This window comes from Paramormyrops kingsleyae, chromosome 8 (genome assembly GCF_048594095.1).
Source record: "Paramormyrops kingsleyae isolate MSU_618 chromosome 8, PKINGS_0.4, whole genome shotgun sequence".
In the NCBI taxonomy this organism is placed as follows: domain Eukaryota; kingdom Metazoa; phylum Chordata; class Actinopteri; order Osteoglossiformes; family Mormyridae; genus Paramormyrops; species Paramormyrops kingsleyae.
Genome location: NC_132804.1, coordinates 8,954,750 through 8,968,887, shown reverse-complemented (window position 1 = coordinate 8,968,887; position 14,138 = coordinate 8,954,750). Strand labels below are relative to the sequence as shown.

Genomic DNA, 14,138 nt, shown 5'->3' with positions numbered 1-14,138 from the left:
GGAGTTTGCATGTTCTCTCCATGTCGTTGTGGGGTTTCCCCCTACAGTCCAAAGACATGCTGAGGCTAATTGGCGTTGCTAAATTGCCCTTAGGTGTGGATGGTGTGCGAGTGTGCCCTGCAATGGGCTGGCCCCCCATCCAGGGTTGTTCCCTGCCTCGTGCCCGTTGCTTCCGGGATAGGCTCCAGACCCCCCGTGACCCAGTATGATAAGCGGGTTGGACAATGAATGAATGAATGGATGGTTTCCTGCTATTGTGGCAGATGAATGTGTTTTTCAGGAAGACAGTTGAAGGAAGCAGAGAACTGTGACTCTTAGACTCTGGAACATCAACCTAAGCCCAAGCTTCTCTGTATACCACCCAGGTTACCTCATCCCTGATGGGTGGTTGGAAAAGTTTTAGGGGATAAAGTTGTCGAAAGCAGGTAACAGTCATTGACCCCTCAGAAGATGTTGCCCTGGGCAGTTGCCCATGTTGCCCCTACCAGGATCTGCCACTATGACCCTGGTAGATCTAATCCCGAGTTTCAATGCTGTAAACCACACGTACCCAACTATTTTTCCCCAAGGGCCAAATTCCATCATCAACACAAAGGTTCACTACCCCTGATAAAATTTTCCTAGCCACGGGTGGATTGATTGTGCATTTCGTCCAGATGCAGACTGGAATCCACTTTTTGAGTACCCCTGCACTAAACTTTCACAGTATATAAATGTCTAAAAATTACATCAAATCTTATATTATGATTCTGACTTTGGTGATTTCTCTGTGAAGTCTGTAGAAGAGTTATAAGGCTTGATAGGTGCTTCTTACACTAATATTGCAAAAGAGACATTTCTACACTGAAGAAATATTAAAAGTCTGCTTGAATGTAATATTTGTGATGAATTATTTAAGAAAGAAACTCATTTAATAAGACCATAAGAAATTTAGAAATGAGAGGGGCCATTCGGCTCATCAAGCTCATTTGGGGAGAACTTAACTAATAGCTCAGAGTTGTAAATCTTATCTAGCTCTGATTTAAAGGAACCCAGGGTTTTAGCTTCCGCTACACTAGCAGGAAGACTATTCCATACTCTAACTACACGCTGAGTAAAGAAGTGCTTTCTAAAATCCAGTTTAAAATGTTCTCCCGCTAATTTCCACCAATGGCCACAAGTTCTTATATTTGAACTAATATTGAAGTAACTAATTCGTTCATTAGCATCGTATTAGAATCTTATATACCTGGATCATCTTCCCCCTTATGCTCCTTTGCTCCTTTGTCAAAATGATTTTGGAAAACCACCTCTAAGTAAGCCAAAAAATGCAGGCATTAATTAGTGTATCCCAGCGCTCTAAAGTCACACCTAAAACTGAGGACGACAGCTCAGATCATGCCGGTCATCACCATGCAAAACACAGAGTTCCAACTACACCTTCTGTTTTCAAAAAGAAGAAAGAGTTATTGCCTTCATTGCTGGTTGAGCAAGGTGAACACGGGTGCAGGTGTCATCTTTACTGAAGGATATTAAATCCCGGGAATAAAATCTGGCATTTTTAAACTTGGCAATAAGTGAAACCATTGCAAAATGCTCTTTAAAAAAGATATTTGGTTCCATAAATCACATGATGAACAATTCTCTCAGTGGATCCTAAAACAAGACAAGGGGGCCGCTTGGAAGGACATCCGACAGCTTCATCCAGCAGTGTCTTTTTCCACTGAAATGTATGTGGTTGCAGTGTGCCTGCATTTAGAAAGCACTGTTATCAGCTGCCAGAATGGCTTGCAATGTCCTTGGCTCTGTAGAAATAAGGAATGAAATGTTTTCTCCTTCCAAGGAACCGTTACCAAGCAACTCACTAACAAAATGAAGGAACTGGTACATAATTTGAATGGGCGAAAAACAAACTTACTAGACACAAAGAAACAAAACAGCTCACCAGAGGATTTGTGCATTTAATATAATTTAAATAACAGATTTTGCCAGCCAATTTTGCAAACCATGTTCAGAAATAAACAGGCTAAACTGACATCAGTTCTTTTATTGCACAAACATCTAAAGTAAATTCATCGGTTTATGCCACAGTGCATGTCAATTCAAACACAAAAATACTGCTTCAGGTATATTTTATCATTAAAATGATAATTATATTATTTCTCTACTTCATGCATTCTCTAAAGCACACAGGTGTACGCACAGTAAATTTCATTTTGCAAAGAGATGATGTTTTTTTGAAATAGCTGTATGGTAGTGATGGAAGAACCACAAACTCACAGTGGGTGGGATTATTATGGGCTGTCAGTCACCACCTGGTTTAACCCAATGGGAACTTAGAAAGCAATCAGTGGGAAGACAGTAAAATTAAGCTGTTATTGACAGCACAAGATGATCCCATTTATGGAGTTTTGAAGGCTCACTGTCTGTCATCAAATAAAGAGCCAGTTAATTAAAGAAATTATTTCTCATAATTTTTTTTCTGATATAAGTAGTTTACTTCACAACACCATAATATACCAGAGACATAACTAAACTTGTCATCCACATTTTTTTGACTGTAGCATTGACCGAAAGAGGAGCTCAATGTTCTCATACGTACATCTTCTCGTCGTCATGATCCCAGCAGCCATTGGAGACGCTGGAGGGGGGCTGGGCTCCAGGACCGGCCCGGTTGCTGTCGTGGGACCCCAGGGTGTAGGAGCTCTTGAGGGTCTTGGGAGCGGGCGGTGGGCTGGTTCTGGCTGCCTGGATACAAACCAGGCCACGAAAGCACTCCCGAAAGCGTGTGGACAGCAGGCTGTAGATGAGTGGGTTGACGGCCGAGCTGAAGTAGAAGAGGACCCCCGAGAGGATGTGGACGTACTGGAAGGTGGCGTGCATGGCGTCTGTCCACTGCGAGACGGAGCTCCACAGCAGACGGTCCACATGGAAGGGGGCCCAGCAGATGGCAAACACCACCACCACTACAGCTAAAGCAAAGCACAGCACTGAATCAGCACTTTTAAGAGTTTTTAATGATATTCTTTTATCATGTGACTCCGGTGACAGTGTGGTTCTTATTTTACTCGATTTACTCGACTGTCGACCATGAGATTTTAATCTCGCGTTTGGAACATTGTGTTGGCATAACAGGTGTGGCTTTGAAATGGTTTAGGTCTTACTTAAAAGATCGAACCTTTTCAGTTCGTCTAGGTAATTGTGAGTCCTCCTGCGCTCCACTGTCTCATGGAGTCCCGCAGGGTTCCATCTTGGGCCCAATTTTGTTCTCTCTTTATCTGCTCCCCTTGGGCTCAATCCTCAGGAGACATGGTGTCTCCTTTCACTGTTACGCAGATGACTGCCAGATCTATGTTCCCCTTAAAAGGAAGGACGGGCTGTCTGTGAACTCTCTGCTAACATGTTTGGAGGACATCAAATCTTGGATGGCGTTAAATTTTCTTTGTTTTAATGATTCGAAGACTGAGGTGATGGTGTTTGGACCTGGTTCTGCTGGCAATCTCTCTGTCGATTTGAAAACTCTGAAATCATTCTGCAAACCTGAGATTGTAAATTTGGGTTTTAAAATGGATACTGAATTAAAGCTTGAAAGCCAGATTCGGTCAGTGGTTAGATCTAGCTTCTTTCACCTGAGGCAGCTGGCCAAAATTAAGCACTTTCTTGCACGACAGCACTTTGAGAAAGTATCCACCTTTGTAACCACTCGGCTGGATCACTGCAATGCACTTTATTCTGGGGTGAGTCAGTCCTCTATTTCTTGACTGCAGCTTGTTCAAAATGGTGCTGCACGTCTTTTAACTGGCACTTGCAAATATGAGCATGTCACCCCGGTTCTAAGCTCTCTTCACTGGCTGCCAGTGCATTTTAGGATCCAATTTAAATTGCTTTTATTTGTTTATAAGTGTCTGCCTGGTGTTGCCCCTCTGTACCTCTCTGAGCTCCTCCAGCCATATACACCTCCTCGGTCTCTCAGGTCGGCTGACCAGCTCCTTCTGAGTGTGCCTAGGACTAGTCGGAAGCTCAGAGGGGATCGGGCTTTTGCGGTGGTAGCACCTAAATTGTGGAATGAGCTGCCTTTATATGTCAGACAAGCATCCTCTACATCTGTTTTTAAATCACTTCTCAAAACACATTTGTTCACTTTGGCCTTTGATACAGCATGACATGTTGACATTTTTAATGTGTTTTTTATTATATTTTTTAACTTTTATTCTTATTTTATTATTTTTAGTCTATTTTATTTATTTTTAATTTTAATGTACTTTAGATGTGATTTTAAGTTTATTTTTGGCATTTATTCTTATTCTGATACACTTGTAGCACTTTGGTCAACTTCGTTATGTGAAAGTGCGTTATAAATAAAGTTGCCATTGCCATACAGCTATGCAGGGAGAGGTTACCCCAGTTAATGAGCTCTCATTTACGCAGGCTAGTCAGTTTTTTGGGTTATTACCAAGGGGGCAGCAGACAGCATTTGGGCACATGGACACTGGCAAAGGGTTCAGAAGGTACAAATCCAGACCAGGATTTTGTTTCAACCAACCAGTCGAGTCTCTGAATGTGACTCTTTATACTCAACTGCTTGAAACAAAAATTTTGTCTTGATTTGTACTTTCTGAAGCTGGACTTTCCAGAACTGGGCACCATTAAACTGAAGATTTCCAGTTAAATTCCCTTAGAGTGACCTTCCTTTCATTATTCTGAGATACTACCATGTATCACTCCTGTAAGATATCAGGTTATATGCTTGGGCACCTCTTTTCATTAACTCCACCTACTTTCTGAATTCTGCAGAGACTGGAGTGGGATGGTAAATCCAAACTGGGCACCATCAGCCTGAAAGCTTATGGGGACAGAGGCAGGAAGAGGACAGCACACCTCACACACAGTAGGGACACGCACCCCAGGGAAGACAGAAGACAGGTGTTTTATAAGTACAGAGGCACCTGTGCCTTTTGGCTCAAACAATTGTCCCCCTTTTGAAGCTCCAAATGCCCATTTTTCATAACTGATGATCACAAACAATTTACTGAGGGCCTCACTACCCCTCCCCCCACTCCCAGTTGGCAAAATTTACACTGAGTTACGTCCCTGCCCTCCTTTCAAGCATCTCCCCCCCCCCCCCCAAAATGTCTGTGCACTGCACTGCTAAACTGGATGTCTGAATGGGACAGGTGAGCATATTCAATATTCCCCCGTGCAGCTGTGTCCGGCGATGCCAATTCCACCTTCTCATATTAATCAGTCTGAACTGGCTGTGGCTGTCAGTGGCAGTATTGCCTTAATCTGTTATCCACAAATATGTAATTCTGTGCAGCTTTACAAAATGGGCTTTACTTGTGTACATCTGTCATTAGCTTCATACAAAAATAAACCCACAGTTATCAGTATGTTCCCTTTCGACAAAGTTTCACCAGTGTATCTACATACCTTACAATACCATCCTGTTTCCTTTCAATAAGGATCGATCAATATCGCAAAGAATGTAGAGCTCTTTATCCACAACCTATTTTAATAATGATGGCCTTTAGTGTCGGGAGAATCTGCTTAATCAGAAAATAACCAGCAAAATAGCCAACTGCAAACAGAACAAGCCAGCTAAACATGTGACTAATATTCAATAATATTCAAAAGCCCATAACCAATGCATATTCATTGAACGAACCAAATTAATCCTGCATGTTCCACCTGAGATAAAAAAAAAAAAAAAACAATTTGAAAGTCTTGATCAATGTCAGGAATGCAGCATGATTCGCTTTCAATTTGCACGTCCAGCACAAAAGTGCGGCACATGGGCCAAAAATTATTAATAAGTGCAATCAAGCTCAAGTGTAGAATGTGCAGAAACACTAAAAGCCTTAGAACACTTATTCTGTCATCTGTTTCACTCTAACTACCTATTATCCCTGACCAATGGAAAACTTTGTCACTTTGGCACAACAAAATTACTGATCAGTCGTGTTAAAGTGGTTCGCTGTGTTTCAGCTTGCCTGCATGCTGTAATTAAGCACCGAAGTGGGCATTTTCACAAATGTTTATGCGTTTATATTTCTGGCCTGTCAGATTTGATATGTTTCTTTTTTTTTATAATAATGAATATGACTTTATAAGATGACCTTCGAAAATGTTACAGGTTAATTGACCTCAGTTATTTCACTTCCAGAGATTCCGCAGGTTATCAACAAGATTCATTCCCTAAGCCTGTCTTTAAGTCGAATTTGTGGGTAAGTCGGAATTATACTAACAATTGTTATAGCACTTTATTGAAAGTATCTTTCTGCACATAATCACATATGTAGACGACAGTAATAATAAAACTAACTACATATGGTACTTTACTGTACCTCAAGCCAACAAACTGCTGAAACCATGCAATGTTTTCACGACCGTAACAAAGTAGTCCATGCGTTCGTTATTATGAACCATCGTATTTCACCTGAATTTCTAATGCAATAGGCTTTATGGCAGTATATTTATAAGTACAAATTGTCTGTAAGTTTGATGTTCTTAACCCAGGCACTGCCTGTATCTGTGTTTATCGATATTGTAAGTATGCCTGTTATGTTGAAACTGTGAACCGCAACTGTGATGGCAAGACGGTAAGGATCTCACTGAGCATCTTGTTGACCTGTCTCCTCCGGTCACATTCCAGGTGGATTTTCCAGGTTGCCCCAGACGTGCGTTTTCCCCCCAGTTTCTCCTTCGGCACCCGGTTCTCTCTGTTCAGCCGTCGGCCAATGACCAGGTACAGAACGCTGATGATGGTCATGGGGACGAAGTAGAAGAGGACCGTGGTGATCTGGATGACCAAGTTATACATCCACAAGGGCTTCAGCAGACTGCATATGGCCGACTCGGCTACCTTCTCTGGCAGGTAGAGGTAATAGATTCCATGAAGGGACGTGTTGGGGATGGCGCAGATGAAGGAGATCACCCATACACCTGTGATCACCCGCCGGGCATGCTGGTTGGTCATGACGTACCTGGACTTCAGAGGGTGCATGACAGCAATGTACCTTTCCATGCTCAGTGCCGTCACGTTAAGGATAGAGGCAAAACAGACTGTCTCAAAGAGGAAGATCTTGAAGTAGCATCCGCCCTCACCAAAGGGGAAGGGGTAGTTCTGCCACATGTCATAGATCTCCAGGGGCATCCCGAAAATGAGAACGAGGAGGTCCGACACGGCCAGGCTGAAGAGGTACAGGTTGGTGGGTGTGCGCATCTTCTGGTGCTTGGCGATCACTGTGCAGGTTAGCAGGTTACCGGTCACTCCGACTGTGAAGATGAGCAAGTAGGTGAGGGAAACCGGGAGGAAGAAGGATGACCTTCTAGGCCCAAGGACGCTCAGGAGAATGTCCTCCAGGCTCTGTGAGTGTGAGCCCAGGCTGTTGTTCATGGTGCCGTTGCAGAGGAGGTGGTGGAGATCTGAGCAGTTCTGAGAAACGTCCCACTGGCTGCTTTGTGCCATTAAGGGGCAGAGAAATGTCACTGTGCAGATCCAAAGCTAATACAGACAGGTCGTGGGTTCACTGGGTCACTGGATCACTGGACACAGTGTCCCTAACACTGGGCAGCGTAGCCGCTTCTTCACAATGCTGCCCACACAGGGTTGGCCTCATCTCTCTCAAAGGTGTGAAAAAGACACTCCCACAAAATCCTTAAACAGATAAACAGAACGCAAGCTTCAGGTGAATATGCCACAGAACACTGCGTTTAACATGGTTCAAGATATCTTCGCAAAGACGACTACAAATTAAATGGCTTTTGTACTAAAATTACTCATGCATATATCCTTGTCACGATACATGTTTGATAATTAAAAGATGAGCTCTGTCTGAAGTATGTATGTTTTATTGTTTTCTGTACGCTTTTGAAAAACTATGTCATGGGGTCCATCTGCCCGATTCTTCGCTCGGCGGAACCTACCGAATTTCAAATTGAAAGAAAGTGTAGATTTCATGTCCAAGTCATAACTGATGGACAACTGTGGCCAAGCTAGCAAGGACAGCCGTAATGGCAGATAAACACTGTGAGTTTGGTTTTGAAAAACTTTATTCATAATCACATTACGGGGATGGCTGCTCAGAGCCGGGCTACGGAAACACCTAACCTCGTTACGGCCCAGGAAATGGTGCATTGGGTAAGGGGGATCGTTAAAGCTCAAGGCAGAGCGTAGTGCTGCTGCTAATTTACTGCCGCGTCGCTTTATGATGGGTCATGCTCATTAATAACAGCCTCTTAGATGTCTAAAATTGTACTGTTGACATGAACAACAGATCTTACAGGTAACAGTTCAGTAAAGCACCGTTGCAGTGTAATTACAGTTGCTTCATGAAGTCAGTACAGCACGAGTCACATTTTCTTATTGTGCTCAGTTTGTTATAATGTGTTCATTTTACTTTGTGTGTGTACATCAAAGGGATGGCTGTAATCATTGACTTGGGGTGGCAGGTTACATCGTGATGATCACGGGACAGCGGCACTGTGAGATTTGGTATCATGACTAATCACACCTTTTCGCTAGCTTTGTCATGTGAATAGAGCAGGTGACAGTGTCATAAATTGGCAAGGGGGGCAAGATAGCTGCATCCAGGCTGGAGGGGTGTAAAATATGACACCTCGCTTTAAAAATATCTGTAAATCAGCAAGCAGTAACTCATTGACTGGGAAAAATAGTATAATTTAATAGGAAGTCAAGTTTTGTACACTGAAGGTTTCGATACTTTGTGTCCAGCTGTATACCTTTTATCCACATGTCATTTCTTGCCCTTTTTGTATTTTTCTTCCTTGTTACTATTCCTAGTGTGGTATCCCCAGTTTGTGCTTTGTTAGCGTTCCCTAGTCCTGTGTTTGTTATTATTCAGTTACTCCACCTCTTGCCTGTTTCCCAGTGCCAATGTTTAATTGTTCCATCTGTTGATCGTTGTCCTGCGCCCTCCGTGATTGGCTGATTGTCTTATGTTCCGCACCTGCCTGTCCTCGTTGGTCCAGTTTTCTGTGTATTTAAGTGCTTGCCTTTGTTTTACTCTTTAGTGAGTCGGTGTGCTAATATTGCTGTGCGTATTATGCTGTTGTTTGGCCTAGTTCTGGTGTTGCCTGTTTCCCTTTGTACATTAGCGTATTGGTTTTCTTTTAAGTTGATTTTTCTCATGTTTAATTCTGACCCTTTGTGATTCCTTGATTTTGTAGTTTTCCCAGTGTTTTCTGTTTTTGTTTAATAACCCCCTTTTCTCTTGGAGCTGTGTGGCCTGTCTCCTTTTTCTGCCTGCACCATGCCCTGTGTCCGTAACAAGAGTGCACTGAGTTATAAATCCATGATTTGGTTTGTGGGGTGTCGTACTACCACCCAACATTCCTCAAACTACTGTGGTACTAACAAAGTTGGACTGTTTTGGGAAACAGTCGTACTTCAGATGATAGTTAAACACATGCATGTACGAGAAATGCACCCAAGGTCTACAAATGGCTCTAGTAGAGAACAAATGTCTCTTTGGTGAAGTCCTTGTGGAAAAGCTAATGTCTATCATTGTGTTTCAAGACTAACTTCAGTTATTGACTTTTCTTATTTATCTGAGTTCTGTTTACATTGTTCAGTAATAGAAGTCAATGATGCTTGAAGAGTATCAAGGCTAAATGACAGTAAATAATAAGGCTCTCACCGTTTTGCATTTACTGCAGGTATTGTTTATCTCATATTTTGAAATGTCATTATTGGAAGTGCTATTTCTGAACTGCTCTTTGCTAATGGGAAGGTTTTCCTTACATGCCTGAATTGTGTTCGTCTCATGTTGGTGGCGCAACCAAAGCTACACTGTCTCTCACAGGAAGGAGGGGTACTTTCACCCGTTGAGCCAAAAGGGGCAGGTGCTCAGGCACCCTAAGCCCCCACCCCCATTGGCCCACCGCCCCTACCTGTGCATGTGTTTGCTTCTAGGTATGTGGGGAACAAAAATTTACATGTTTATTTTAAATGTCACCACATTCATTTACTGTATTTTGTGAGACTTCCGAATGGAGCCAATGAATGGCTGTGGCTGTGAGGTTAAGCCAGTCTGAGGTTCTAAAACCTTAAACCAGCAGAAATGAAATCTGTGTGCTGCAGCCGACAGAAAATGCCTGAGATTTTGATCATTGGCGTAATATAAAGAACACAATCATGGAGCATTTTGATGGACTTACAAATGTCGGCTGCAGAAAAACGGGAATTGATTCAGGCTTGTTTTTTTTTTTTTTTTTAAAAAGTTGTATTTTTAGAAAAGTTTTTCCTTCATTTTTTTGATGAAATCATCTGTTCGATAGCTTTGCAAGTTTCAAGTTGTGTAAAATTGGCTGGGATCTGACAGTCTGCCCGCACGGTTCTAATACTCTCCGTTGGCATATTCTGGGGACATCCATAACAGCCCTGCTTAAACATCGTAGTTCACCTTGGGAAAGATATTTGTGCCATTGTTACTGACGGCTGGTAATTAAAGCAGATCAATGGTGACTTTTTCAGCCGTTTCACTCTAGCCTTTAGTTCAGTTGATGGAGTACAGATAGGGCAGAAAACACATTAACCCTGAATGAATATGAGCAGATAATTGAAAATGTTATTTAAGTCTTGTATGTGTGTGAGCATGGGTGGGTGAGAGTGTAGGCATGTATATATTATATAGTGGGGACCAAATATTCCCCACAATGTGATAAAAACCTGTTATTTGGATGTTGTAGTCACCGTTTTATCAGTAAACTCAATCTTATAAAAATCTGTAACTGCAATACAAAACTAAAAATACCAGAAGTCTTCTATGTTGTTTGGTTTATTATGGTTAAGGTTAGGGCTGAGTAGGGGTTAAGGTGGTCATGCTGGGATTAAAGTTTTCCCCATAAAAATGAGTGGTTAGTCCTCAGAAAGATATAATTACAAACCATTGTGTGTGTGTGTGTGTGTGACTCTTTGACTGACTGCCATTCGTTGGACTGGCACTCAGTTCTTCACTATCTGCAGTAAGTTGCACATCGGTGTGGCTTTGATGGGTAAATAATTACTGTTTTGTCAGATGGATAAAATATCTTAATTAATGACATTTAATAGGCCATTTATTACCAGGACTATAACTTGTCATCCAGCAGAGCTAATTATCTGTAATCGATTTGTCATTGTGGGTGTGTGTTCCACACTGTTGTCTTATCAATTTTTGCTCCCGGACATTAGATGCACCCCTTGAGAATTGTGTAGCCATATGTGGAAGGCGGTGGTTCCCCAGAGAGGTGTGGTGCAAAATTTTTCATTTTGGACTTTCTCAAAAAACTTCCAAAACAAATCAGACTCCTTGAGGATTCTCTGTCAGATGTTAGCTATGCTGTCAGAGAAGGTGTAGCCCTGAAGGAGCAGGATCACTTAACAGATTCTCTCAAAGGACGTCTAACAAGAGATGGTGGGACCGCCATGACACAGACAAGTAAATAAATCATTCTCCTGCTGTTAAAATTACGGGGGGGGTTGTGAACTGCGTTTCAGGATCAGCTGAATATGTCACATTAAGTGAGACACCCTGATTGCATTCCTTTATTAATCTAAGACAGTAATTTTAGCTGTCAGACATCCTCAAACCGCAGAACTACTCTGTGACATCATATCACAACACATGAACATGGAGGGTACAACCAGTGAAGGCTCATCTGGCTTGAGCTAATTAAACTGAGATATTAAGAGGTAATTATGAATTTATATATGCAAGGACTCGAGACTTGACTTGGACTCCAATGCTTGGACTTGACTCAGACTCGCCAAGGAATTACTTGTTCCCATCCATGGAGGTCAGTTTATTGCCATGCAAGACAGGGGAATGACCTTATCCTAATTTTAACTGAGCGGAAGAAACCTAAAAAATAAAATATACAAACTGTGAAACAAGAAGAAAAACAGCCAATATGTTTGACAAAATATTTATATCTAACTCTGCAAGGGCAAAGTAATTTCTTTGTCATGCAAATGCATAATTCTGATTCAGTTTTCCATGAAAGAAAACAATAACTTTAAAAATCAAGTGGATTCTCATAGCCTACGTTAATTCATTTAATTTAACCTTTATTGTCCCTCATGGGGAAATTCTTTTTACGCCTCCATGAACTTGCTCTTTGTAGAACAAGCTGTCTGCATTATACTATATTATACTAAATACAAATAATTGAAAATGCTACTGACTACGGAGAACATTCGCTGGAAATCATTGCCTGTAAAAAAAGTTAACCCTACCCCCTGAAAAAGGCCATGAATTATAACATCGGACGTAACCCATTCACTAGTCAACACGTCTTTGGTTTTGAATAAGTTTCAAAACTGGCAACATGACAGAATGTATGCAGGAATGGTACAGAGTAGCCTGGTGTGTGGATATGAACTCAGCTGTATAATCTGATTCCCCGCACCAATAAGTAAACAGTTAAATCACCAAGCGTATACACAATTAAGTGGATATTTCCAAACAAGTAAAAATAGGAACAATTTGCGTTTCCACTTATAAGGTTGGTCAACGTAAAAAAAACATTTGCATACTATATAAACATTTTTTTCGTATACAGATATCTTGGTTTTTATAATTATAATTTGCATGCTGCAATTAAATTAAACGCTATAATTAAATTTGTGCAACTGATCCCAGCCAAAATCCCGAATGGAAATTATTCGCCAAGTCTTTATGCATCTCATAACAGAAGCATAGCAGCAATTAATCATATGGTCATTCCTTTCTTTAAACGATTTACCATGGTTTAAAGGGTGTAAAGTTAATTTTTACTGTCGAACACATTCAATGATTTAACTACGCTAAAATAATTTACTGTTAATGTTTGTAAACTCAATGGATACGAATGTATCGTTCAGCAAACTGCTGAATACAAGTAAAGAACAACTGACCTTAAATGCTTCCAGTCCATCCATGGATTCTATTAGTCTTTCATTAACACATACCTCGTATTAAAATGTTTCCGTCCCAGATGAAGCTGTTTTTCTCATCATTTTCTCTTACACGTACCTTAGCATCTTCTCAAAATATTTGTGTAAGCAGACTTGTGATCATATCTTAGAAATCACGGCGTTGGAGGAGCGGGTGCGGGAGTCGATCTGCGGTGCAGCTGTAAAGCCCTACAAACTTGAGTCTGTGCGCCTAATTCCAGGCACTGCATCCATCGCGGCATCATCCTAAAGCCACCAGATGTGTTCGCTCTTCCCACACCTCCCCTCCGCTCAGACATCTGCATGAAATACATGTAATTAAAGAACTACCTGACTGTCCTGAATGATAGCAAGGCTACAAAGAGCCCATCACAGCGGTGTTATCTACATACCCGCCCGCGTTAAGGCGACAGTAGGTTTTGAGCTGAATTTCATAAGCATACGAATATCATACTTTAATCAGGCTACGCAGGAAAATAATACTGAAAATAATTAAGTGAGCGTTAACAGATACTCTCGGGATGGTGTTCTGCTTTATAATACTTTCGGGTGCATTTTCAAAGTCATATTGTTCAATAGATAAATATTTTTATTTAACATATTTTATCTGAATTGCGTACTATGTCTGGAATTGTCTTAGATACTATAATGCAGCCTGCTTTCGATACCCGATTGAACGTCAGTCATCGGTAAAGGTAGATCTTCTATAAAGAACAAGAATATGAATAATTAATATGAATTCATTAATCTGGGGATAATCTGTTGTGTAGATTAGGAGCTGTGGCTTTGGACGTGCTGGTGCACCATGCAGCCGTCGACGACCTCAGTGTAACGCCATTTTATTGAAAACGACATAATGAAGACACAATGACAAGCTAATTAACAACGTACAGAATTTTGCCTAATAAAGAGTAGTGCGTCTATACTCCAGGGAATCGACACTGCAGCACATTTTTACGAAATGAATTAGACAAACTGGAGAAGTCGCAGGTTGCCGCATAGTCTCATCGGTGAATTTAAAACATTACACACCTTAAAAAAAATGTCTTGGCAATGCAATGCAAACAAGTGCAATTATCTTTTCAGAAGAATACACTGTAACCTTAAATGCTATCAGGCCTGTATGAACTGAAACAGACTTGCTTGTAAAACAAGTCTTCGGGCTGTTATTTTTCTACTTCACTAAGTGTAATGTACTTGTTGGTCATTTTCCATGTGCAAT

At 41.3% G+C, this 14,138-nt stretch overlaps 1 protein-coding gene across 1 annotated transcript; it reads right to left on the bottom strand.

The window, feature by feature from the left end:
- Positions 1 to 1,923: 1,923 nt before the first annotated feature.
- nmur3 (neuromedin U receptor 3) lies at positions 1,924 to 13,197 on the bottom strand. Its single transcript, XM_023827512.2, has 3 exons — positions 12,878 to 13,197; positions 6,592 to 7,636; positions 1,924 to 2,951 (listed from the first exon to the last, which is right to left on the bottom strand). The coding sequence occupies exons 2-3, from the start codon at positions 7,445 to 7,447 to the stop codon at positions 2,572 to 2,574; spliced, it is 1,236 nt and encodes a 411-aa protein (XP_023683280.2). The 5' UTR covers positions 7,448 to 7,636; positions 12,878 to 13,197; the 3' UTR covers positions 1,924 to 2,571.
- Positions 13,198 to 14,138: the final 941 nt, after the last annotated feature.